The 27,011-nt window shown below is 35.3% G+C and overlaps 1 protein-coding gene across 9 annotated transcripts in view; it reads left to right on the top strand.

Moving 5' to 3' along the window:
* The window catches only part of LOC144965055 (fibroblast growth factor receptor-like 1), a 145,492-nt gene extending 118,709 nt beyond the window's left edge, over positions 1–26,783 (top strand). For 8 of the 9 annotated variants that reach the window (XM_078899941.1, XM_078899939.1, XM_078899940.1 and 5 more), the window contains 9 exons: positions 7,581–7,655; positions 16,429–16,580; positions 17,022–17,142; positions 20,476–20,553; positions 21,015–21,284; positions 21,972–22,087; positions 23,373–23,586; positions 24,193–24,261; positions 24,610–26,783. In XM_078899941.1, the coding sequence (XP_078756067.1) occupies positions 7,592–7,655; positions 16,429–16,580; positions 17,022–17,142; positions 20,476–20,553; positions 21,015–21,284; positions 21,972–22,087; positions 23,373–23,586; positions 24,193–24,261; positions 24,610–25,061 (1,536 nt within the window). In that variant the 5' untranslated portion in view covers positions 7,581–7,591 and the 3' untranslated portion in view covers positions 25,062–26,783. Of the gene's footprint in view, positions 1–2,836; positions 3,240–7,580; positions 7,656–16,428; positions 16,581–17,021; positions 17,143–20,475; positions 20,554–21,014; positions 21,285–21,971; positions 22,088–23,372; positions 23,587–24,192; positions 24,262–24,609 lie in introns of those variants that run through there. The other variant, XM_078899938.1, reaches the window with a different exon arrangement.
* Positions 26,784–27,011: the final 228 nt, after the last annotated feature.

Genomic DNA, 27,011 nt, shown 5'->3' with positions numbered 1-27,011 from the left:
TTTTTCAAAAAAATTTCCCCTTGAAAACTACGAATTTTAAAAATTTCAAGCAGGCAGCTCTGATGATTGTAGGTGTTTGGGTCTGGCAAAGAACCCGAAGATAATATGGATAGGCCAGAAGGCACAGAGCTGGACGAGGTCCAAGAGCTAATCTCAACAAATGTACATATTGTACGTACAGTCAGTTTTGCCACGAGGGAAGAAAATAATAGACAAAGGAAATAGCTATAACTGTAATAGAAACAGCCTTATGTATAATGTGTTCTTTGCAGTAGCCAAATTTAAATTATAATAACGTGAGCTTTTATATAAAGCAACATCCATTAAACGTGCTCAAAGAGCTTTACAAGGGGTCCATGACCACTATAGCAACGCGTAACATGTAGAACGAGACATGACGGCCAGGGACTCTTTTTTTTTACACCTGAGTGCGGTGAGAGAATGTGAGTAAAGAGCCTTTTTCAAGGACTCAACTATGCGCCGAGCGAGGCTCGAATCCAGGACCTTCCGATCCGATAGAGAGTGTCATACCACAAGACCACATAGCCGCATAATAATTACACACAAAGGAAATAGCTAGAACTGTGATAGAAACAACCTGCTGTGTATGAGGTGGTTTTTGAAACCGGCAACTTTAAATTATAAAAACCGAGCCTTCATATAAAGCAATATCCACTAAACGTGCTCCAAGCGCTTTACAAAGGGTTCCTGACAGAGCAGGCTAAAGAGTTCATTAATGGTCCCTGACCAACAGCAACACGTAACTTGTAAAACGATACATAACGCTGTTAACGGCCGGGTACTCATGTTACACCTGAGAATGTAAAAATAAAGAACCTTTTCCAAGGACTCAACTATGCGCCGCTCAGATCGGGACTTGAACCCTGGACCTTCCGATCCTAAGGCGAGTGTCATTATATCACACGACCGGATAGCCGCACTTTACATTATCGTATAATAGTGTCTATGGTGTTAGTCATATGTCCACAGATTACCGTATATAATCAGAGATGTAAAATTACAAGATGCTCACTGAGACTCATTGAACTATCATTCTCTATAGAAGGAACAAAATTGTCGTCACTCAGCTTTTTGTCATTGTTTAAGACAGCAATTTTGGTGATTACTTCTCACTAAATTATATCAATCAGACTATAACCGTTCAATATTTACACACATTATATCCGACCGGGGATTATATGAGTATTTTGCCTAAACGCATAGCATGACTTGCACATCACCGTTTAGCGTAATGATACATTCGGGACGTAAGAACACGGCCATTATAAGAAAGAAGCAATTTATTAAATCGACGCAACTTTTATTGTCAAACAATACCAGGATCTTGACTGAAACTGAAAGAGGCATTTGGAGCTTCGGTTTTCCACGCAAAAGTTCTTTGATTGAACATCTTGTTGTATAGATAGTTTCCGCTTGGCTAAGAAACTCACAACATTGCCATCCGGAAGTATAACGGACCAACACACAAAACGATATGTCTTGAACGTTCATAGTCTGGTTAATACAGTTTAGTGAGATTTACTCATAAACGCAGATGGTAAAAAAATAAAAAAAACAATAACAAAGACCTGGGTGACGTCAAATTCATTCTATTTATAAATCTCTCTATGTCATACATTCAAATGTGGACTTCGCATTTTAAATTATATGTATAATCTTATTTGTAAAAGCGGACGCATTATTGTAATTGATTAGTCTGAGATGATGATGTGATGGTGCATATTTAATGTGAATAAAATTTTCATAAAATGTATTAAATATGATAAAACGAATGAAACAGTAATATATATATATATATATATATATATATATATATATATATATATATATATATATATATATATATATATATATATATATATATATAAAGATGTTCGGTGAACTCAGCGTGACAACAACGACATGTTAAGAAAAGGAACACATACAGTATTTTATTAAAGACATAATAATAAAGCCAAGGTGGTGCATAATATCTGAAGAAAAAATAATTCTGACTGTGTCCCAAAGCATCGAATCACGGTTAGTTTGAGATTGACTTTGTCATTTTCTTGATTTATAGATAGTATGCGCTTGGCTAAGAAGCTCACAACATTGCCATCCGGAAGTATAACAGACCAACGCACAAAACTATCTGTAACATTGAACGTTTATAGTCTGGTTAACACAGTTAAGTGAGAATTACTCATAACCGCGGATGGCAAATAACATTAACAAAGACCTGAGTGACGTCAACTTCATTCTATCTATACAAAAGACTCGCATTGTTGGTTATGAGTATGAGTGTAAAATCACATCATACATATTATTCAAATCAGTATGTATAGTGCACTATTCCTTGAATCTTGTGCCACAAACGTATAATGGACATTGATATTGGTTTTGTAGCACTCAGAGCAATTAAAAAAAAAAAAGAAAGCTACTCGAACTGCAAGAAGTGAGTTCGAATCCCGTCACTCTCATTTTCATGCGATAAATACGAGAAAAAACAAAACGAACTATTTCTTGTTTGATTTCTTTGATTTATTTCTCTTTATTTTACAATAGTTGTAACAATTTCAAATCAACCTTTACTTTGTAGATAAGATATTATGTCTAATAAATAACGTGTTCCATGGTTAGACTTTCGGTAGCCTAGCCTAACGTTATCAGTGAAAAGTTATCAAAACATTGATAACAGCAAAGGTCCAAATCCGACTCGCGGGCAGACATGAGAACAACACGGAACGCGCGATTTTACTACTCGACGCTTTGCTCGTCAGTCAGTCAGTCAGTAAGCGAGTTAACGAACAGCACGTGACCCAAGTACCTCGTCATCATTGGTTGCAAGGTTTGCCTGGGTGACAACATCGCGGCGCGAAGGTCGACCAGTGAAGCCTTGGGTACAGGCCGTAAATCAAGTCTGCTAAAGTGGGGAAAGAACCAACAACAACACCGACTCGTTCGCCTCATCGCGCGAGAAGTGCATTGAGTTCTCTGTGTTCCGTCAGTTGCCCCATAAAAAATCCACTTCGGATGTCAACTCATTAGATTGTATCTTGTAGTTTGTTGGAGTTTATCATGAACTATTCTTATAATATGGATATGGTACCGTTTCTAAATTGAAATACACTGTTTATATTCTGTTAAACTGTGAATTGGATTAACATACACAAGAGTTGTTTCATTCTTATTCATTGGATTTTTTATCACCGTCGTCGGAAGTCATGCTGCATCGTAATGTGAGTTTTATTGCTTTGCGATCGTTATCTTTATTGTGAACACATAAAACCCACAGGACGGCAGGTTATTGTAGGCCGTAGTTATTGTATTCAAGAATGTCATTCATTCAAAAAAGTAAATAGATCATCATGATGATCGACTGCTTTTACAGGAAAACTGATTTATTTACGTGTGCCAAAGTTCTGACTGAATTATTGAATGTTGGTTGAATTTAACCAGCAACACGCACGTTAAATTTTGTTGTATTGTAATCTATACCCACACACAAGAAACTACCTCATACTCCTAACCCCGATCACAATTAATTATTGTTGTTCCCTACCTTTCTATTCATCTAAGTATATATATATATATTATATATTATATATATATATATATATATATATATATATATATATATATATATATTATATAATATAATATAAAAAAATTATATATAAATATATCTATATATCTTTTCGTGTGTCTATTATTTAGCCATAGTCTACATTACATCTATCTAGGTATATGTCTGTTTGAGTCTATTTATTTCTGATTTTCATTCTGCTTGTGTACCTATTCTATCTTTCTTTCTATTTATCTATCCTGTCTCCAAACAATCTTTGTCGTCTTTTCCATTTTCATCTTTCTATTTATGGGATACGTTCAAGTAGTAAAAGCAATTTCTTTCAAGAGGGTTTTCACTTGAGACCAGATTGATTAACCCTAGCCTTACGGTCAAGTCCTAGCCCTGTTAATAAAAGCCACAGCACTTTTTCATTTTTACCAATTCGTTAGCCATACTTTTTTTTGTAATAAAAACTTTTCCCTTCAAACATACATGTTACTGAGAAAATAAATCTGACGTGGAAGAGAGCTGATAACATTGATTCGCTACTGATTTTATAATATCTGGCCTTAGCGAAAATCTCTTTAAGCCTATTATATATTTATACTTCTTACACTTCTGCAGTAAAAAAAAAACAACAAAACAAACAAGACACAACTCCTTTATTTACGAAACGGAATCCCTACTTAGGTGTATTTGCTGTCGCGAGAAAATGTCTAAGTTTTATAGGTATTTCAAATGACTGATTAATAATAATTAAGGCATCTCTATTTGTTTTTATTTAAGAATAGTTTTTCTTTTTTCTTTTTTTTTTTTGTTCGCCGTATTTGTATTGCTTTGATTACGAGATTTTTTAAAAATAGGCCGACTTAACCACGGGGGTTGAATACGTTTATTTGAGAGAGAGAGAGAGAGAGAGAGAGAGAGAGAGAGAGAGAGAGAGAGAGAGAGAGAGAGAGAGAGAGAGAGAGAGAGAGAGAGAGAGAGATTCTAAAAATTACAAAACCCAACTGTTCTTCAAGTTTCCTGAGTTTGTTTACATAAAAGGATTTTTAAATCTTCACGTTAAAGTCATTACCCGCAGACCATGGGATGAGGAAATTCTTCCTCTACTTTTATTTTATCCGTTTTTAATATTTAGTTCTGAACATTAGGTGTGCATTTGTCACTTTCATGTTTAACGAAATCTTATTTTATCTTACTATGGGCTTAATATAGGAATTATAAATGCCTTATACTACAATCGTTTATAATTACAGTATCTCATATAGCCTGTATTGTATTATTCACAGACAGTTTTACACGACTTGGATTGAAAGAAAAATATATCAATACGACACGTAAAGTCAAAAATCACTATCATAGAATACTGAATGAAGTTAGTCATTGTTCATAATCGAATGATTCATAAATGTACAAAGTTCACAGTATAAGGAAATATTAATGACAATAGTCATGAAAGCAACAACCATAATACATAAGTCTCTGGTATATTAGCATGATTTAAGATGCATTTTACTTGTTGACATTTACAAATCATTTGAAAGTAATGGAAACAAAAATATCCTCTAATATTTAGAGCATTTCAACCATAATACGACCTCTTCCGATGGATTTATCTTTACTTTTATAATGCCTGTATGGTGTGTCATATTCAAATTAATGTGTGTGTGTTTGCTTTTATCAGGACCTGGTAAATATGGTACATAGTGCGTAATGTCTCACCCCCATGCCAACATAGAGAATGCCTTGCAATATCAACAATACAGCGGTCACATTTCGGTTACGACATGGCTATTACTACTACCCTTACTATGTTCCGCTAGTGTACTAGCCCTGTACTCTACTATCAAATTAAATAATAAATGAGTCTTTGATACGGACGCTGTCGTGCATGCCTAATGATAATAGTAATACAGTAACAGGGCTGCCAATTCTACGCCAAAAACAAACATATTTGTATACATGTTTCACTTTTGTAAGATTGTATGCTTCTTCTCTCAGATTGTCCTTTTTTTCATGAGAATCAAATCTTAACACTTTCATGTGAAAAGTTGTTTTTATTCTGTATCTCGTTAGTTGTTTTGTTTTGTTTTTTTTTTTGTTTTGTTTTGTTTTTTTTTTTTTTGTTTTTTTTTTTTTGTTTGGGGGGGGGGGGGGGGGGCTGGGGGGTATTCTCAATACTTCCTGCAATATTTAATTTAACAATTGTTGTTTAAAAAGTTTAACAGGTTTGTTTGCATTTCTTCATTGTTTTATTTATTAATTTTTATTATTTATCATTTGTTGGTTTACGTCCATGTCATTGAATTTCATTATTATTATTTATTTGATTTATTATTTTCAGAGATGCATTAGTCTATGGCAATACCCGATGTAAATTTCCTGCAGTTGATAAAAAATCTTATTTTCAAGTTTTCCTACATTTTTCACCCATACATACTTGTTAAAAAAGAATTATTTCCAAAATGACATGACTGACGTAAGGGTTACACATTCATTTTCAAATTGTGTTCACTTTTTCTCCAGATATTTACTCTTTTTGACAAGTAATCTTACACTCTTTTCTTGTATTGAGGTTGGCAGCCCTGATATTGATAATAATAATAATAATAATAATAATAATAATAATAATAGTAATAATAATAATAATAGTAATAATAATAATAGTAATAATAATAATAATAATAATAATAATAATAATAATAATAATAGTAATAACAATAACAATAATAATAATAATAATAATACTAGTAATAGTAATAATAATAATAATAATAATAATAATAATAATAATAATGATGATGGTGGACTGTGGCGACACACAATGGCCTATACCAACTCTCTCATGATTGGAGGCAGATGTGTATAATAATAGTACATTATTGATATGTATCTATTATAAACCCGCTGTTGATGATATGCCCTCTCCATATCATTTCTGCCTCATTAACTCCAATTACAACCTGTTTTGTATAGGGGTGTATAGATCTAATTTTTATTTATTTATTTATTTATTTTTTTGGTTTTCTTGTTTAAGTTTTAATATTATTATTATTATTATTATTATTATTATTATTATTATTATTATTATTATTATTATTATTATTATTATTATTATTATTATTATTATTATTATTATTATTATTGTTGTTGTTGTTTTCTTTCCTAAACACTGGGTGGGGTTCCTGACCTCCCATAGTGGGCAGGAAGGTACATGCTGAGTCTTATATCTGTTTTCCATCATGCTTTCTGTCTTTGTCTTGGAATGAGATTACTCTGGTTTTGTCCTGGCCCTGGCCGGAGTCCTAGCTGGGAGGGAAACAGTCAAATGCATAGTTATTGTTTTGGGAGATGATATTTTTTTTCTTGTAAATCATCTCTCTGTTATGTATTATTATATTTGTTATTTTGAATGTATAATGTAAGCATTTGGGTGTATTCCTCTTTGTTGGATTTTGTGCTTGTGTCCGGATGAGACTTGTAGGTGATCTCAAACTAAGTACATTGGTGGTATGATCTTGGAATCTACATCTGATTTGTTCCCAGTTCCCCTATATCATACTTTTTCTTGGGTGCTTTAATTGTAATTCTAGAATTTGACTATCCCATTTTCTTCCTTTTTACTGGCGCTGATGAAACCTAAATGTGTTGTAAGCGCCGTAAAACCCTGAAAAACAAACTTAACTACACACATCTAGAGATTACGAATGACATAGGTAGTTCGAAGATGGCGTCGCTCAGTTCTTTGTGTTATTGTTTTTTGCCATCCGCGTTTATGCGTAGTGCGCACTGAACTCCAGACTATAAACGGTCATGGATACACACAGTTTTGTGTGTTGGTCCTTAATACTTCCGGATGGCAATGTTGTGAGCTTCTTGGCCAAGCGCATACTATCTATATGACTTTGACAATGCTCTCCAATAGAATTTCCCGTCCATTAATTAAAATATTATGGCCATGTTTGATTATAATCAATATTTATTTGTTGTTGTTGTTTTCTCTTTTCAGTGGTGCTCGATATGGGCAACTTGACTGTGTGGGAATTGGTGCTGTGTTGCCTCGTGGTCACCTGTGCTGCCAATAGTAAGTCGTTCATGTTGTATTAATCTATTACACACGTGAAATGCAATCGGCAATAACAACAAAGGCGATTGCGAATGGATTAAGGATGATTAAGGCTGGTCATTCACTCTCATCGCTTGTTTTAGCCAGCAGTTATTATTGCAATGTGGTAGTAGCGGTAGTGGTCGTGGTGGTAGTAGCAGTGTAGTAGTAGTAGTGGTGGTGGTAGTAGTAGTAGTAGTGATAATAGTAGTAGTTGTCGTGGTTCTAGTTGTTGATGCAGTGATGGTTCTACTGAGTTATGGTAATGGTGGTAGTTGTGACATAGTACAACATTTTTCTTCGTCGTATGCAATTTAAAAAAAAAGCCAAAGTTGGTCAAATTCGGATTTTTATAGAAAAAATATTTGAGAATGCTTTTGTTTTCACGATGTTTAAATACGAGGCCATGCTACTGACTCATCGAATATAAATTTTAGCTCTCTTTACAGAGACGGTTTTCTGAAATAAGGGTACATGTCATGCTTTATAATAGAAGGAACGTAGAGGAATTCATTCGGCTCTTGTTTTTATACAGTCTGATGGTTGATTAGGTCTCACTAAAGTCAATCAATCTGTCTATGACGGTTACACATAAGTTTGTGTGTTGGTACGATGTTTTATATGGCTGGCGGATGTTGTGAGTACTATATATAATGCCTTCTAAACGCATAGCATCAATAGGAACATCGGATGACACAACGCCGGTATTGGGTAATCGTGATGAGATTACGATAGCGAAAGAGTGTCACTTTTCTCAATGCGATAGGGTTTAGTTACATGTATGGAATGTATCCATTCAATGTTATTATAAAAGCATTTAATATTATCGTAACGCGTGGAAGGCCGTTCCCTGACATGCAAATAAGATAGATTAAATTCAAGTGTGCAGGCTGTTATAACACGAATAAAATTTCCTCTATCTAGATCTGATCACATTTTGTACTTGAGAAATAAAAATATAAAGAAATGCAATATCTGTAATGTCTATGTCAGACCTGCCTACCACTGCGAAAACAAAGTTTTGTTGCCCTAGCTAGTCTGTAAGGGAGTTAAAGGTCATTGTTATAACATATTAATGACAAATTGGTAATTTTTACTAGTAGTTCTAGTGTCTAATATGTTAAGACTCTGGAAAACTACGATTTTATTTTCATGCCCATGTAAGCAGGTCTGGTCTAGGTTTACAAAAATGCAGAGGGGGATTGGAATGTGTTGTGTTTGGGCTGTTTTCATTGCAATGAGAAGAAAAAGTAAATTTAAAATACACACACTTTGGTGTTACAAACCGTAGAATTACAAAATTTTGGCCCCAATTTCAGAACTTATTGAGCATCTCTAGGTCATTAAGACTGATTGAAATTGAAAGTTGATACCAGAGTACATCATTGTAAGGATTTTGAAGTGTTATTTAATCTTTGTGAGGATGGACTGTTGGTTTTTAAAGTTAGTTTTAGCGAGTAATTTACTTTTTCTCCTTAAAATTACGAATTTTAACGTTTTCAAGTAGGCAGGTTTGTATCATAAATAAGATTTCCTCTATCTGATCAAATTTTGAACTTGGAAAGAAAAAATAAAAGAAAGAAATACAATTTGTGCAATGTCTAGGTTTACATAAATGCAGAGGGGGATGGGAATGTGTTTTCTTACATTGCAATGCGTGTGTTAGATGTGTTTTCTTACATTGCAATGCGTGTGTTAGATGTGTTTTCTTGCATTGCAATGCGAAGAAAAGGTAAATAAAAAAACACACACATTTCTGTTTCAGACCTAGGTTTATTACGAAAAATTCGTAGAAATACCAGATTTTGGTTCCAATTTCGGGACTTCGTGAGCATCTCATAAGTCATTAGAACTTATTTAAAGTTGGTGTCAGACTATATTCTAATTTCTTAACATTTCGAAGTGTTATTTAATCCTTGTAGTTATCGACGTAACTTGTTGATTTTGAAAGTTAACGATAGCGACTTCATATTTTCATTTCCCCAAAAACCTTACGAATTGTTAGATGTTCTTGTAAACAGGTCTGGATTGAAAGGATGATGTGCGAGGAGTGAGTCTGGAGTTCTTGTGGGGAGAATTTGTTTATCTAAACTCTCAACTGTGAAACGTGATAGAGTTAGTAGTGGGGGAAAAGCATACAACACCAGTGCTTATGGCTCTTCACCTCCACCAGTATATACAACAATAACATGGGCGATACTCGGATCCGTGCGTAAAATTTGTTATCATGGGTAAAGAAAATTGCACTTGATGTAACATTCCGTTATGGAGATAATAAAAAAAAAACCCCTTTACATTTCAATTCTTTTTTTTTGGAAAGTATTATGCACTTTTTAGATATTTGCTATTTTATTTTCTTCTTTTATTTATTATTAATATTTATTATTATTATTATTATTATTATTATTATTATTATTATTATTATTATTATTATTATTATTATTATTATTATTATTATTATTATTATTATTATTATTATTATTATTGTTATTATTATTGTTATTATTATTATTATTATTATTATTAATTGTTATTGTTATTATTATTCATATTATGTGAGAAATTTGACTAAGCGCATAGCATCAATATATCGATAAAGACGCGGATTTTCTTTTTGTTTTAAATGTTCTAATTCCTTTCATTCGGAAGATCCTGGGTTCGAGCCTCGCTCGGCGCATAATTGAGTCCTTGGAGAAGGTTCTTTACTTACATTACCTCACCGTAATCAGGTGTAAAATGAGCACCTGGCCGTTAACAGCGTTGTCTTTGTTAAAAAAATAAAATTGATATCGCCTAACCGGCGTCATGTCTCGTTCAATTCTAATGTTATGTGTTGCTGTTGGTCAGTGCGTGACACGGTCAGTGACCCCTTGTAAAGCGCTTTGAGAACGTTTAGTGGATATTGCTCTACATAGATGCTCTACCAATCCCACCACACATTCACATACACACTACACATGTAGGTACACTTGCGCACTCTCAAGATTCGACCCAAAAGTAAACACATGCGTGTATTATATAGACTATATCTATAATAAACTTCATGTTTGATTTATAATTGCGTCGATGACGAGGCGATGATTACCCCTAATGGGAATCCAGTGTTTGTAGAAAGTTGCGTCACTCGAAAGACCAATGGCACGACTCGCTCGCTCTGATTTTGATCCCCCCGCGACCGTGGTACGAACTTCGCGCAGTTCATAAAATGCTTGTTAAACCTCAAAGGCCTATAGCAGAAGCCGGTATTGACACAATTGGCTCAGATCCCCCACATAAAGACCCTTTCACCCCTTTTGGCTCTTTAGATTTCTATGCTGAGTGCTGAAACATTATCTGCCGTGGGTTTCGTTCACAATGGTTTGAATAGTGGAGCACGAAGGCTTGTCATTGTAGAAATGATGAGATCCAATCCGACTGAAAACACTTTGAAGGAAAAATACCCAACAAAAACCAGTATTATCCACACTCGGGAAAAACACGGTTTCTAAAATAAATAAAAAATGGCCAGAAAACTCGTCCTTCGAATATCGATCAATTTTAATGACCCTCATCATGGTAGAAACTCTCAAATCTGGAACTTCGCGAAGTCTTTGATTAAAGACCCAAGTTTGAGAGTTTTCGCCAAGATGAGAGTCTTTTAAATCGATCGATATTTGAAGGACGAGTTTTCTGACCAAATTGTAAAATACGAGTTTTGCCGGAGTTGGGCAGTAAATTTTTTTTTAAGACAGCAGCGTTACTATAAAGAAATCAGTTTTATTCTAGAAGTAGAGGAGAGGAAGAAGAAGAAAATATAGTATTATTATAGTTGTATCAGCTTGCCTTTGGCCTGCACTATAGTCAGTCGTGGACATGAATTCTCCTTCTCTCACAATTTCCACTTGGCGATAGAATGTTATTTATTATATTTTTTTGTATGTTGTTATATTGTATTATAGAGAGGTTTTTTCGGGGGTTCGTTTTTTAATTAAAAAGTATGAATGGTTGTGCTCCAAATCCTTTGTGAAAGTGTGGAAGCGATTGCTATAATATTTGGGTGAAACTGATTTCCGAGCCAATATATCATAAGACTATAATTATAATATGTATTATTGTGCGGCTATGTGGTCTTGTGGTATGTCACTCGCTTTAGGATTGGAATGTCCTGGGTTCGAACCTTGCTCGGCACATAGTTGAGTCCTTGGACTTTACTCACATTCTCTCATCATACTCAGGTGTAAAATGAGCTCCTGGTCGTGTACAGCGTTGTCTCTGTCCGAAAAAATATTGTAATATCGTCTAACAGGCGTCATGTCTCGTCCTAATGTTAAGTGTTGCTCTTGGCCACGGAACCCTTGAGATGCGCTTTGAGCACGTTTAGTGGATATTGCGCTTTATAAAAGCTCAATTATTATATTATTCGACTCCTCGTTTCATATCAGACTGTTATGTATGAGTAGTGTACTGGTTCCTTTGTCATTCAATTGCGTAAATGGGGTATCATATTATCATATACTACAATAATAAAGGAATAAACGAAAATGCATAGAACAGTTTCCAAAAATAGCAACAAAATACCAAAACACTGAACGTTTCGGGCTCAAAACCCGCCTACAACCAGCAACAAAAGAACGAAAACATAAATACATTTCATAAGGGTTTTTTTTTTTAATTGGATGAAGAAGAGGTTTGAGCCCGAAACATTCCGTGTTTGGTATTTTGTTCTTTTTTTTTTTTTTTGGGGGGGGGGGGGGGGGGGGGGGGTTAAGGTGTTATATTCAATTTTGCTTATTATTTTATATTTTACAGCCCACAGCTTCTAGCAGCTTTGTACCACTTTGATATGCCTAAATAATAAAGGAATGAGTAAATGCTGCTGCTCGAAGCTCTAAGAAATTAATAACAGTGTGAAATGGAATGTAAGCTTCAATTTAATTACGAAAACTGATAAAATTGACGTTTCGGGTTTCCCCTTTATCAACAAAAAACAGGATGAATGAGACACTACAGATGATACAAATGAATCTGTAGTGTTTCATTTATCCTTTTTTATTGATAAATTGGAAACCCGAAACGTCCATTTTATCTGTTTTCGTAATTAAATTGAAGCTTACATTCCATTTCACACGGTTATTTATTTAATAATAAAGACGTGTGACCATTGCACATCTTAGAAATTTGGAAGAATTTAACAGTTTTGAACGAAACTGTAATGGATCCATCCATACCTACGCGAGAGCTTGTTGAGAATGGGTCCGTTTTAAAAGAAAATCAAAATGTTTAATGATTTATAGCTTCTTAATTCATTAGGTTTGACTCCTGTTTTTTTTTTTTTTTTTTTTTTTTAAATATACAATCTTTATTTTTTAAAGATCTGAACAAGTGTGTATCTGAGGTTCGATCCCCAGTCCAGTCGAGGTAGACCTGACTTTTTGGGATGTTTTGGGGTTTTTTTCTTGTTTTTTTTTTCTTTATTGCTTTGTCTGGTGCCTGCTCCTTAACTTCTTTACTTTTTAAACTTGTAAAGTATAATCTGTGACAAAACTAAACGAAAAACAGCAATATTCAATGACGTCATGAGACCATTCATCAATGCTTAATAGAGGAATATAATATACTGATTTATTAACCCTCTCGTGCTGGTAACAACAGTGGCGTATAGTATATCTGTATAATTTGATATTATTTAGGTCAGTGTCATGACTATCTGTTTGTCATTATCGTGTATTGTGTTGTCCCTGATGTGTTATTATAATATCGTCTGATTTGATCCCAGTGATTTCAGGGCGATACGTTGCGATCCCACATTTTAAGTGACAAGATTAGAATCAATACTGGATATATACGTAGAGTGTATAATATTCATAAATTAGACGAAGCGAGATGCAATTATCTTAATTTCCAAGAGCACGCATCTACTGCCACCGTGGTCTGTTATATATATATATATATATATATATATATATATATATATATATATATATATATATATATATATATATATATATATATGGTGAAGTTTCAGTTTGAATTCATTTCATTTTAGCTAGAAGAATCTTAAACGATCGATATGTCATTATGAAGTGTAAGTTATCATCAAAGCATTAATAAAAAAGGATGACTACATGAATAAATAGTTTTATTAGTACGTAAGTAAATGAATGAATAAATTGATATATGAATAAATAACTAACTAAATAAATAGATTGATCAGTATATCAGTAAATAGATAAATAAATGAATAACTGAATAGATTAATTATTATATAAGTAAATAAATAAATAAAACAAAGAAATAAGTGAATATATTGATTAGTATATAGATTGATAGATAATAATATTAATTAATATATAAGTAAATGAATAAATAAAATGATAAATAAATCGATTAATTACTAAATAAATAAATTGATAAATAGATAGATAAATATATAAATGAATAGATTAATTACTAAATAAGTAAGTCGATAAATAAGATGATAAGTAAATAAAAATATATATAAATAAGTAAATAAGAAAATATGTGTCTGAACTGTCGGCTAAGACTAAGATACTTTTGCAGATCGCGATTTTTAAGTAAGATGTGAGATCTTCATGGCTACTATAAAGCGTGCATGATTTTGATTTGATGAGTACATACCGTTGTCTACTGATATAAGAGGTCACTGGTACATACTGTGTATCCCGTCCTACGTCTTGCGTATTGCGGATGGCCAAGGACAATGTGTAAAGCGCTTTTAGCACGTTTTGTTGATACTGCGCTATGTACGGGGCAGCGTGGCTCAGCGGTACAGTCTTTGCTTCGTACCCGAAAGGTACAGAGTTCGATCACCCGCTGCTGCTCTGTGTGGCATTGAGCAAGTCACCTCGTCCTAGCTTCATTTGCGGTGCTACACTGCGGCTGACGCCTGGGTTATTCCATCTTCCTTTTGAATAGACCTTTCGAGACAAAATTCATTATTATTATTATTATTTTCATTATCATCATCATATTATTACTACTACTACTACTACTACTACTACTACTACTACTACTACTACTACTACTACTACTACTACTACTACTACTACTACTACTACTACTACTACTACTACTACTACTACTATACCACCACCACCACTACTCCTACAACAACCACTACTATTATTATTATTATTATTATTTTCGTTCTTAATTTTAAAATATTTTAAAATATAATAAAGCAAAACAGTTGATGGATCTCAATCGTGATTAAATCTTTTAAACCCTGGATCAATTGGAACACGAAGCATTGCATTGTGTATTGTGTGTTGCATTGTTTTAGAACGGTGTGTGACGTGACGGTGTCGTGTTCAATCAATACAGCTTGTGGCAGTCGTTGTTTGTCAGTCCTGGCTGGCCAAGTAAATAATAAAAGCACAGTTATGAAATGGCCCCGATCAATAAGTTAGAGGAAGCTTGAATAGTTTCAATTAAATTATTATGAAAACTTAACTCACTCAATCCTAGAGTTTTTCGCTACTTTTCAAAATTGGAAAAAAAAATGTATTAAAAACTATCATTAACATGTAAAAACTAAAAACATTAGCTTTGATACTAGATACGCCTATAATTTGTCTCATAATAATGTAATAAATAGGCATGGAGTAAAAGTAACCCGGGTAAACTACGGATATAGTCGGTGTTAGGGTTGAGTGAGTTAAAAGAGCCTGTTCTTTCCTCGCAATATGTAGAACCTTCCATTGGTTTTACCCGTCGTGAATTTATTTTTGCAGGTCTGAGATCCGAATTTTATTACGGGCTCATTGTTGTAATGGACATCTCCAAAAATATGGCGCAAAATATTGTCCATTACAACGAGGTTAAACTAGGCCCATAATTGTATTCTGATTTAAAACTTTCCATCGTATTTATGTCGTTGATTTTGGTCCTCTCCATTTATTTCAAAACTGAAATATCATCAATAATCGTTATCGTCACTACTATCCCATCATCATCATCATCATCATCATCATCATCATCATCAGCTTATTGCTGTTATACTACTACTACTACTACTACTACTACTACTACTACTACTACTACTACTACTACTACTACTACTACTACTACTACTACTTTTTATGTTCTTTTCTTTTCGAGTTGCTTTCTGTCTTTGTCTTGGAATGAGATTGCTAAGTTTTGTCCCGGCCCTTACCGAAGTCCTTAGCTGAGGAGGGAAACTAGTTCAATGTTTTGATTTAGTTTTTGGAGATGATATTTTATTTAATCATTGTTGATCACCTCACTGATATGTATTATGTGATCTCAAACTAATTACACTGATAGTGTGCTCTTGGAATTTTCACATTTATGTTCCCTATTTATGATCCCGTCTTCACTGTCTTACATTTTCGTGGGTACCTATAATTCTAGAATTATTTCACCATCCCATTATAGATAGTTCGAAGATGACGTCACTCATGTTTTTGTTATTGTTTTTTGCCATCCGCGTTTATGAGTAATGCTCACTGTACTGTATTAACCCGACTATAAACGTTCATGGGTACACACAGTTTTGTGTGTTGGTCCGTTATACTTCCGGATGGCAATGTTATGAGCCAAGCGCATACTATCTATATTCCTTTTTCCCGGTGCTGAAACTAAGTGTGTCCCAAGCGCCGTAAAACTCCTTTTAAAAATAAATAAATTTTTTTTTTTTTTAAATGTCACCACTATTACTACCACTACTAGCATTGTCTTTATCATCATCATCATCATCATCATCATCGCCTTTATCGTTATCATTTCCCAGGTCCGCCGTCCCTGTCTGGTAAAGTAGTGTCCAGGGTGATTGCTAAGGTGGGCAAGAATACCAAGTTACTGTGTCCAGCCAACTCGGACCCCTTCCTGACCCAATGGAAGAAGAACGGACAGGCCCTGAACCCAGGGTGGGAACGATTCAAGGTGTGTACATACAGTTTTGATTCTGATAATTTGGAATAACGTGAAGATAGGCAGGAAATGCACGACGTATACTGCACGTCGGGTGGAAATGTTTCTTTATTTGGGCGATATAGGTGATTCTTTTCCGCTGTTTTGTTTTGTTCTTTCTTTCTTACTTTCTTTTTAATTTGAATTGTAATTATTGGTGGGGGGAGGGTTAAGGAAGTGTTTTGGAGGGTTTTTTTGTTTTTTTGTTGTTGGATTTTGTGCCCGGGAAAGGGGGGGGGGGGAATTCTTTGGAAAAAGATCATGGTTCCGGTTCTTTAAAAAAATATACTTGTTTGGTTGTTGTTTGTTTTTATTTATTTATTTATTTTTTGTTTGTTTGTTTGTTTCCTTTAGCCCCATCGAATTTTTAAATGTGAAATATGTTAATGAGTTTCTTTCTTTTATTTCTTTCAGGTGTCACGTGAGGGTCATCTACGAATTCGAGACGTTCACCTATCAGATGCTGGATTGTACACGTGTGTAGCCACCAATGGCTTTGGCAGCATGAATATCAACTACACCGTTATCGTCCTGGGTAAGTGACTGCGGCTATGTGCTCTAGTGGTATGACACTCGCTTTCGGACTGGAAAGTCCTGGGTTCGAGCCTCGCTCGGCGCATAGTTGAGCCATTGGAAAAGGCTCGTTACTCACTTTCTCTCACCGTACTCAGGTGTAAAATGAGTACTTGGCCGTTAACAGCGTTGTCTCTGTCCGAAAAAAATTGTAATGTCGCCTAACAGGCGTCATGTCCCGTCCTACATGTTAAGTGTTGCTGTTGGCCAGGCCAGGGGCCCCTTGTAAAGCGCTTTGGGCCACGAATAGTGGATATTGCACTATATAAATGCTCTATTTTCCTTATATTTAACACAGCGACATCTATTTATATTTTAAAATTATTTATAAGATGGAACGTGTACAATTCAAGAAAGCGCTTTCAATCTTAATATGTGTGGGGAAAGGGGCGAGGCGGAAAGGGGGGGGGGGGGGCGGTCTACCTCTGATTCTCTTTTTGACTACTAAGGAACGAAATATTGACCAAGGGGGAAGAGCGTAGCCATCGTTATCTTATAGCCTGACACTAGAACCGTGGCCTTCGTAAAGTTATGGCCTGATACTGACCAAAAAATGACTTCAAAATGCCAGTCTTTTGCCACAAAAGAAAACACATCGTGAGTTGTATTCAATAGTTCAACCAATGAAATAACTTGTTTCCATGAGCTCTACTAACGACAACTCTCTAGGCGGTGCAAAAACCAAATATAATGACGTCAAACTGCCAGTCCTTTTGGATTTCAGTATCAGGCTATTACATAACGATGGCTACGCCAGAACCCACTAGGACTTTTAGTTTGACGTCATTTGTAGTTTTGTGCAGCGTCAAGTGAGTTGAAATAGAGCTAAAGGAAACAAGTGATTCCTTTGGTTGAACTTTTGAATTCAACTCACGATTTCTTTTCTTTTGTGGCTAAGAAAGACATGTCTTTTGACGTCATTTTTAGTCAGTGTCAGGCTATGAGATGACGATGGCTATGGGTAGAGCGGCGTTCCATTGTTTTTTTTTAGGGGGGAGTTGTTGTTTTTTTGTTTTTGTTTTTTTTTGGGGGGGGGTGGTATAAGTGTTTGATGTACTTTTGTTTTATTTTTCGTTTTTCAAACTTGTTTTTATTGCAATGTAATTTGTAATCCAAGTAATTGCGGCGCTGCACTGCGGCTGACGCCTGGGTTATTCCAGTCTTCCTTTGGAATAGACTCTAGAGACAAATTTCCCCGATGGGATGAATAAAGGGAATTTTATTTTATTTTAATTGGGATTTTGATCACACGTCTCGTGTTTTTGTCAGATAGATACACATTTGTATTGTACCGATCTGACCCAGTACACATCTATCTCCCCCCATAGGCTGTGCCATCCACACACCAAAAGGTGTCAGTTTGTGATTAATAAATATGCTTTCCTCTCCCCCCTTTTTTTGATGTTTGGAATTCGGAGACAAGACAGCGGTAGAAACTCAATTAAACTTTTGTCAACAAAAAATTAACCACTGACCAGACAGATCCAGGGTGAAAAGCCTGTGTTATTGTAACTTCTCAGTGTTCCCCTTGCCGGCTTTCATCCTCCCAGCGTGAATTCCTACGGGATGTTATCTCGGCCCTTCACGCTTCATTGCCTCTGAAAGAGCTTGGTCTGACAAGGCAATTTATGTAGAAGATAGCATGTCCCCCCTGTCTGTTCTGTGACCCTGGTGAGGTGGAAGAAGAGGCGGCCTGGGCTATTATCCACACTCCATCATTGTCTATTTCGATTTTGTTTTTCTTCGGGTTTTTTTTTCTTCTTCTTTTCGTCTTCCTTCTCTGTGGCATTTCCAGTTAACTGCCGTACTCTGGAAAGACAGGTATTTAAAAATGTGGCCAGAAATCTCGACCTTCAAATATCGATCGATTTAAACGGCCCTGATCTACTTGGCAAAAAACTCTCAAACCTGGGAATGAAGACCTTGCGAGATCCCAGGTTTGAGAGTTTTTGCCAAGATGAGGGTCTTTTAGATTGATCGATGTTTTTATTTGAAGGACTAGTTTTCTGGCCTAATTTTTAAATACCATGTCTTTCCAGAGTGCATCCGTTAACTGGTTAATCGAATTGAAATCCATACTGTTGGGAAAGGAAGGAGGGGAGGGGGGGGGGGGGGGGAGAGAAGAAGTGGCAGGGCCTTGTTGAGTTGTAGTGTGTGAAGTTAATATAGGTTATGGGGAAGTACTGGTGCCAAATAATACGAAAAAATGTGTAAAATTACGAAATTATGGCTCCAGTTTCAAAACTTCATGAGCATCTCTAAGTCATTAAACCTGATTGAAAGTGGAAGTTGACACCAGACTACATAATTGTAAGGATTTTGAAGTGTTATTTAATCCTTGTGAGGGTAATTTGCTAATCTATAAAGTTAACTATAGCGACTATTATTTTTGTCTCCTAAAAATTACGAATTTTTGAATTTTCAAGTTGGCAGTTGGTAGCCGGAGGTTATCCCGGTTTATATAGTGTGAAACGGAAATACCAGTTGTTCTCAAGCCTTTGGATAGGATGCTAGTCTATCGCAAGGCAGGTCTGAAACAGAGAATAAAAGTATCGCGGTGTCTGAAGTGTAGGAAGTTGTATGTACGAATAACCTACTGGTTGGTGTTCGGAGATTTCTTGTTGCTATCACAGCCTTTATTAGGTAGGGTTGAGTTGGGTTGGCATATCTCCCCCCTCGCTCTCTCGCTCTCTCCCTTCCTGGTCCAGGGCTGCCCTGCCTTTTTGTTCTGTTGTTTGTTGCGACAACAGAGTGGACAAAGAAGTTATAATTATGCTAGGCGGGTGGATGGATGGATGTGTTTATATATGGTTGGAGGAGGGGGGGGGGGGGGGGGGGTGACGATGTGAGGAATAACAACATGGACAGAATCCTCGGGACAAGATAGTGTCTCAATTCATTGAATTATTGTGATGACTGAACAAAATTGGTGGAGGGAGAGTAGTTTAGTTGAAGCATTGCACTTCCACCCATGAGGGAGATGGGGGGGGGGGGGGGGGGGGGGGGCTTTGACGCCGGCTACCGCTATCAGCATCACACAGTATTTTCCGCGGGCAAGAAAATTAAGTCTCTGTTTGTTTTTAGTTTGTTTTTTGTTTTTTTGTTGTTTTTTTTTTGTGTGGGGTGTGTTTTTTTTCTCAAAGAACTTGCGGAGCTATTAGGCCATTTCAGTGATGCTCACATGGCGGCTCCATTGCACTGTGGCTGACACGTGAAAGAGACTACTCCATATTTTGTGAATGGCGTTTTAGTTAGTCGAATCGATTTATTGATTTATATTTTTCTCTACCTCCAGATGAAGAGAACAAAGTGTTCCAGGAGGCTGACAAGTTGATCAAACAATCGCCAGATGAGGATATTTACAGAGAGGGATGTAAGTAACATGTAGATATATGATATAGTACTCAGTGAATTCTTTTATTTAAAAAAAAATATAATTTATTGTTTGATTTTGAAATTAAGACTCTTGTTGTGAAGAATTAAAAAATTATTTTTTTTTATTTTTGTGTATGCTCTGATTTTTTTTTTTTTTTTTTCCGTTTATTGCTTTGTTTTGGTAACAATGATGGCACTCATTTATTTTCCTATGGCCCAAAGCCTAAGGTTAATTTTGCAAGTGTTCAATTAATAATTTTGTTGTTGTCAATAGTTAATTGTACCCAATGGGATTAGTACTGATACAGCTCACACAATGTATAATTTTTGTTTCGTAAATACCATTTTTTCGATTGTCATTTGTTTTGTGTTTTTAAAGATTCTTTTTTAGTATTACCATACAACAATTATTCACCTTATAAATTTTTACCCCCCTCCCCACACACACACACATAACAGCTGCCCCAGTATTTGAAGAGTTGTCCAAGATGCGTGAAATGATGTCCTTGAAGAAACCAATGGGGTCCACAATACGACTGGGGTGTCGGGCCAGCGGAAATCCCCAGCCCCAGGTTCAGTGGTACAAGGGATCGGAGCTGTACAATCAAAGACGGCCGCATTCGACGTTGAAAATCCATCAAGTGACAGGAAAAGACAGTGGGAGGTACACGTGTGTGGCCAGCAACCGGCTTGGGCAGACCAATTTTACCTACAGTGTTCAGGTTATTGGTAAGTGTGGCTATGTGGTCTAGTGGTATGACACTCGTTTTCAGATCGGAAGGTCCTGGGTTTGAGCCTCGCTCGGCGCATAGTTGAGTCCTCGGAGAAGGCTCTTTACCCACATTCTCTCAAGTGTAAAATGAGTACCTGGTCGTTATCAGCGTTGACTCTATCCGAAGAAATTATAATATCGCCTAACAGGTGTCATGTCCCGTCCTACATGTTAGATATTGCTGTTGGCCAGGGAACCCTTGTAAAGCGTTTTGAGCATGTTTAGTGGATATTGCGCTATATAAAAGCTCATTTTATTTATTTATTATTTATTTATTAAGTGTCTCACTCTCACCATCGTTAGGTTGATTAGGAACACCAATCATTGTCAGATTTTATCATTGCTGTCACTACTATAGATTGGACAAAATTGACATCACTCAGCTCTTTGGTATTGTTTTTTTCACCAGCCATTTTTATGAGTAGTTCTCACTAAATTGTATTAATCAGACTATTAAGGTTTAAGGTTACACATTGTTTTGTGAGTTGGTACGTTATATCCGGATTCAACTGTAACTGTAATATTACGAAATTTTAAATTTTCAAGTTTAGGGAGGGCTGAAAATTTGGGGTCTCAGACATTGTGTTTAATGTACCTTGATTTTATGCCACATTTTAAAAGTCTATTTTTATTTTATTTTCCAGATGAAATAAGTCCACCCAGGTTGATTGCCCCCCATCCCATGAACAAAACTGTCAATGTTGGCGATTCCGTGTCTTTTCAGTGTTTTATAGAGAGTTTGGTAGAGCCAGATGTCCAGGTAAATGTTACAGTGAATGACATAATCAGTCGGATGGTGAAAAGCTTCGAACTGAGATATTGCCAAGTTTAATTAGAAGGTCACTTTTTGTTTAAAATGGTTAAATCAACCCTTTTTGTACATCTTCACGAATAATCAAAGCTGAATTTCACTTCTAAATATTTTTTACAGCTAGTCAAGTTGAAAAAGTATGAAATTTGAGAAAAGTTGCTGGATACCTTTCCCATACATCTGACCATATCTTCATGAAAAATCACCTGATTTGCTTCAAATAAAGATTAAAAGGCTCTGCTGGGGGAGCATAATATGCTTTCAGAAAATGAAAAAAAAATTTTAAAAATTAAAATAAACTGCAAATCCAAAATTTTCACTTTCCGACTGATTATATCATACACTGACACAAATTAGTTCTTGATTAAGATATTTGCATAGTGGTCATCTGTCCTGATGACTGGCAATCTGGGGACAAATTTAATGAGGAAAAAATATTGGGATTGTTTTGTGTGTTTATGGAAATGACCCTTGCATGTCCCAGAATGATGATTTTTTTGACAATCAAAACAATGAAGGTCTCGATAGCTCAGTTGGTAGAGCACTCGCTTCACAAGCAAAGGGGCCGAGATCGATCCTGGGTGCAATCGAGTAAACATTTTTTACTACGTTATACATCTTTTATCTAAAGATGATTCTTTTCTTTCTTTTTTTTTAATTAAAAGGTTAACATGAAAGACTGTCAGTTTGTGCTGAATGATACTAGGTTATACTCTGGCTCCATTGGCCGTAAGCCAGGTCTAGGTGCACACATTGGCAGGTCTGATGACCGAATGCAGTTATGGACCTGCTTTAACATTGTTGTAATGGACAACAGTTTCCATTGGTTCGAGAGTGTTATCATTACAACAACGAGACCATAACAATTTGGGTTATCAGACCTGCAAATACGTACACGTCAGTTAACATTGTCAGTGTTTTGCAGATCAGAACAGGGATAAACTCTGTTGCTTCATTGGCCATATTATGTTAGGGGCACATATTTGCAGGTCTGATAACCAATCATGGTTCTAACTTTAACGTTGGTGCAATGGACAACAATTTGCATTGGTTTGAGATTGTTTCCATTACAACTCAACAATGAGACCTTAACAATTTTGGATTATCAGACCTGAAAATAGGCACTCATTGGTTCGTAAGGCTCTTGAAGACATCTTTTTCCCTTCAATTGTACCCATTATCATTTTTCCTTATTTTATTTTTTGTTTTGTTTGTGTTTTATTTTTTTTTACAGTGGTTGAAAGGAGTCGGTGTGACAGACAAAGAGGCCAAACCACCCAATCTGAAGCTGGCAGGTCCAGGGATTCAACTGGCCAAATCAGATGGGTCCTTCTTGAATAAGTTGAACATAAAGTCTGTGAAACTCAAGGATGCAGGCATGTTTGTATGTGTGGCAACCAACAGGATGGGCTACGTCAGCAAGCGCGCTTATTTACATGTCAGAGAAGGTAAGGGGGTGGGGGGTCTCACTCGGGATCGATCTTGGTCCCTTTTTGTGTGAAACGATTCGGGACCTTGTAATTAGTATCTAGCTATGTATGGGTTATTTTTTTTGTTGTAAAGTGTGTTGTTGTCTATATTTTGGGGATTGATGGAGTAGATGCATTAAGTTTAGAAGTTTGCATTTGTTGCATGTGTAAAGTAATTGACATATAATTTCATTTGGATGGTCATGTTGTAGGCATACAGAAGGTAAGAGGTAAATCTTATTTTATATGTTTATATAGACTGAACTGTCTAGGTTAAATGTTTGATTATTCTGATGTTCTGTCATTATTTACTCAGCAGACAAAGTCTGAAAAAAATGGATGTTTTAAAAAAATTAATTGGTTAATTATTTATTTTTAATTTTTATTTATTTTTATTCTTTTTCTTTTTTTTTTTCATGGTTTACATTTTATTGCGATATTATTCAGGAGAAAAATATTCATGCTATGAGAAGCATAATATGTTATTTTTTATGTAATGGGTTGTACTCTAACAAAAGTTTAAACTATTGTATAATTTAAAACAATTGCTTTGATTTTTTATTAAAATTTTTTTTAATATTTCAGGTTTCTCCAGTGACAACACTGAAGGACAATCTAAAAATCCATCCCCATCAGACTCCCAACATACAGAAGGTAAGAAGTAAATCTTATTGTATATGTTTTTATAGACTGAACTGTCTAGGTTAAATGTTTGATTATTCTGATGTTCTGTCATAGATTATTTACTCAGCAGACAAAGTCTGAAAAAAATGGATGTTTTTAAAAAATTGATTGGTTAATTATTATTTTTTTAAAATTTAGTTTATTCATTTATTTTTTTTTTCATGGTTTACATTTTATTGCGATATTATTCAGGAGAAAAATATTCATGCTATGAGAAGCATAATATGTTATTTTTTTATTTAATGGGCTGTACTCTAATAAAGTATAATTTAAAACAATTGCTTTGATTTTTGATAAAAATCTTTTTTGATATTTCAGGTTTCTCCAATGACAACACTCAAGGACAATCTAAAAATCCATCCCCATCAGACTCCCAACAGTCATCCTCACACTCATCCGATGAAGACACCAATCTGCCTCTGTTGATCGGCCTGCCTGCGTGCGGCCTGCTCATCATCATTCTTATCATTGTCTTTCTACTGCAACGAAACGATCGCTGCAGACGCTCTAGCACAAACACTAAAGTGCCACGTACCCCTGTGCCTCCAGCCGAGAGGGAAGCATACTATTACAGCAATTGTCAACAGCAGCATCTTCAGCAATCCATCAACCCTTTGTTACTATCCAGAGACAAATTACCCAAAACGCCAACACCTTCTGTGGATATGACGGGGTCAGAATTCTCTTCAGTTTCTCGGACTCACCATCCCCCTCTTCCCCCTTCCCATCATCATTATTATTCACACAGCAATCATAATTATGGATATTAACTGCATACTTGATGACAGAAGGATCAGGTTTAATCCACCTCCCTTTTTCAGTAGTGTGTTCAGCAAGAAAGTGTAAAGGAAGCTTCATGAATCAACCGAGCTCTCTTGTCCAAAGAAATTTCTGTTTGTTCGATCAAGGAAAAATGTCAGGAAAAAAGTGAACAGAGTTACCAAACAGCGACGAAATTAACACTTGCTGAATTGGGTGGCTTAGTCATCTATGCCCTATTTTAAAAATATAATTTTATTAACACAAATTTTTTGTAAACAGCTTCCCAATCCAAGCCATACTGCTGCAGCTTCAGTACTTATGATAGACGCCGCATTTGTGTGATGTGGCATGGTGTCCGATTATGGCTCTGTATCAGAATCCAATCCAATCAATACTGTAACAGCTTTAGTACTGAAGATAGATGCAACATTCGTGTGGTGTGGGATGTTGTTAGATTATGGCTCTGTATCACAATTAATTATGTCCTCCTGTGGCAGAAATGATTTCTAATTAACAAGTCAATTTCTCATTAACTGTAAGAATCTATAGCTGTCTGCCCAACTGTCTTTTTTCGGACGTTTTCTTCTGCACTGTTGTATACAATTTGATAATCTCTTGATCAGTGCTTGTCCTGTCTTTATATCTGAGATAAAATTCATTAGACACAGAGTTTCTTTTAGCTGCCATTTATAAAATTGACATCGTCCGGATGCATGAGCCAGCTGTTATAGATAGATAGTGTCTCAGATTATTTCCTTATACTTTCGGAACTTTGAGATAAGTTTTGTATAAATATGTAAATTTGATGAGTACGAACCAGAGTGTAAGTGTTAAGAATGAAAGAAATATAATTCACGACCCTGAAATGGTGTGTTTTGTTATAGTCGCATGTTATTATGTTGCGAATTGATTGAAATGTTTGGGTAAATATGTGAACGGATTCAGAATGAAATAAGGAAGCGTGCACAGATCCTTTTATAATTGACTGCTTTTATAAAGCACTGCTTGACTCAGTAGTTGAGGATGCTAGTTTATATTTATATTAAATAGATTCAATAATGAGAAGATGGAACATTTTAGTTGAGGATGCTAGTTTATATTTATATTAAATAGATTCAATAATAAGAAGATGGAATATTTTAATATTTCTCCAACAAATACAATTTACAATGTATTGAAAATGACTGATATAAATTTCTATAACCAACTATTGGGACCTAGAGTTTCAATATTTTATGGAGTGAAGCATCTGAAAAAGTTTTTCACATAGTTTTAATCATCCATCATATTTTTTTTTCTTTTTCAAAATCAAGCTTTTCTGATATGTAAAACAATAACAAGAAGCAATGGCTTCTTTTTCTTTGCTTGGACTGCCTTGATATTATTCAAACATCCTGACCTTGGGCATGTTGTGTAGCATAAGTATGAACGGCTTTCAAGTGTAAGTATAGGGAATTGGAGGGGGTCCCGATAGTTGGTAGAGCACTCGCTTCACACGAAAAGGGACCAAGATCGATCCCAGGTGCAGCCAAGATTTTTTCTGCCCCTCCCCCGTTGTCCATCCAGAAATGAATGGGTAGCTGAGTGTTAGATTTTGGCAGAAAGTACTTTGCGATAGACTAGTGTCCTATCCAAAGGATAACAAGTAATTGCTATTTTCGTTTCACACTATTGAAACCGGGAAAAACTCTGGCTCTGGAGGACTACTTTAAAAAAAAAAAAATAATAAATATATATATATATATATATATATATATATATATATATATATATATATATATATATATATATATATATATATATATATATATATATAAGGAATAGGATTATACTTCAGGATGTAACCAAACATACTAGAATAGCTTGACAATGAATGCATTTTTATATTGAAGAGACAACTTTATATTTTGAAGCTATACCTCAATCCCCATCGACAATCTTCTTCTAACTTCTCACTC

This window comes from Berghia stephanieae, chromosome 2 (genome assembly GCF_034508935.2).
Source record: "Berghia stephanieae isolate SIO BIC M18660-M18661 chromosome 2, UCSD_Bste_1.3, whole genome shotgun sequence".
Lineage (NCBI taxonomy): Eukaryota > Metazoa > Mollusca > Gastropoda > Nudibranchia > Aeolidiidae > Berghia > Berghia stephanieae.
This window is presented reverse-complemented; position numbering and strand designations above follow the sequence as displayed.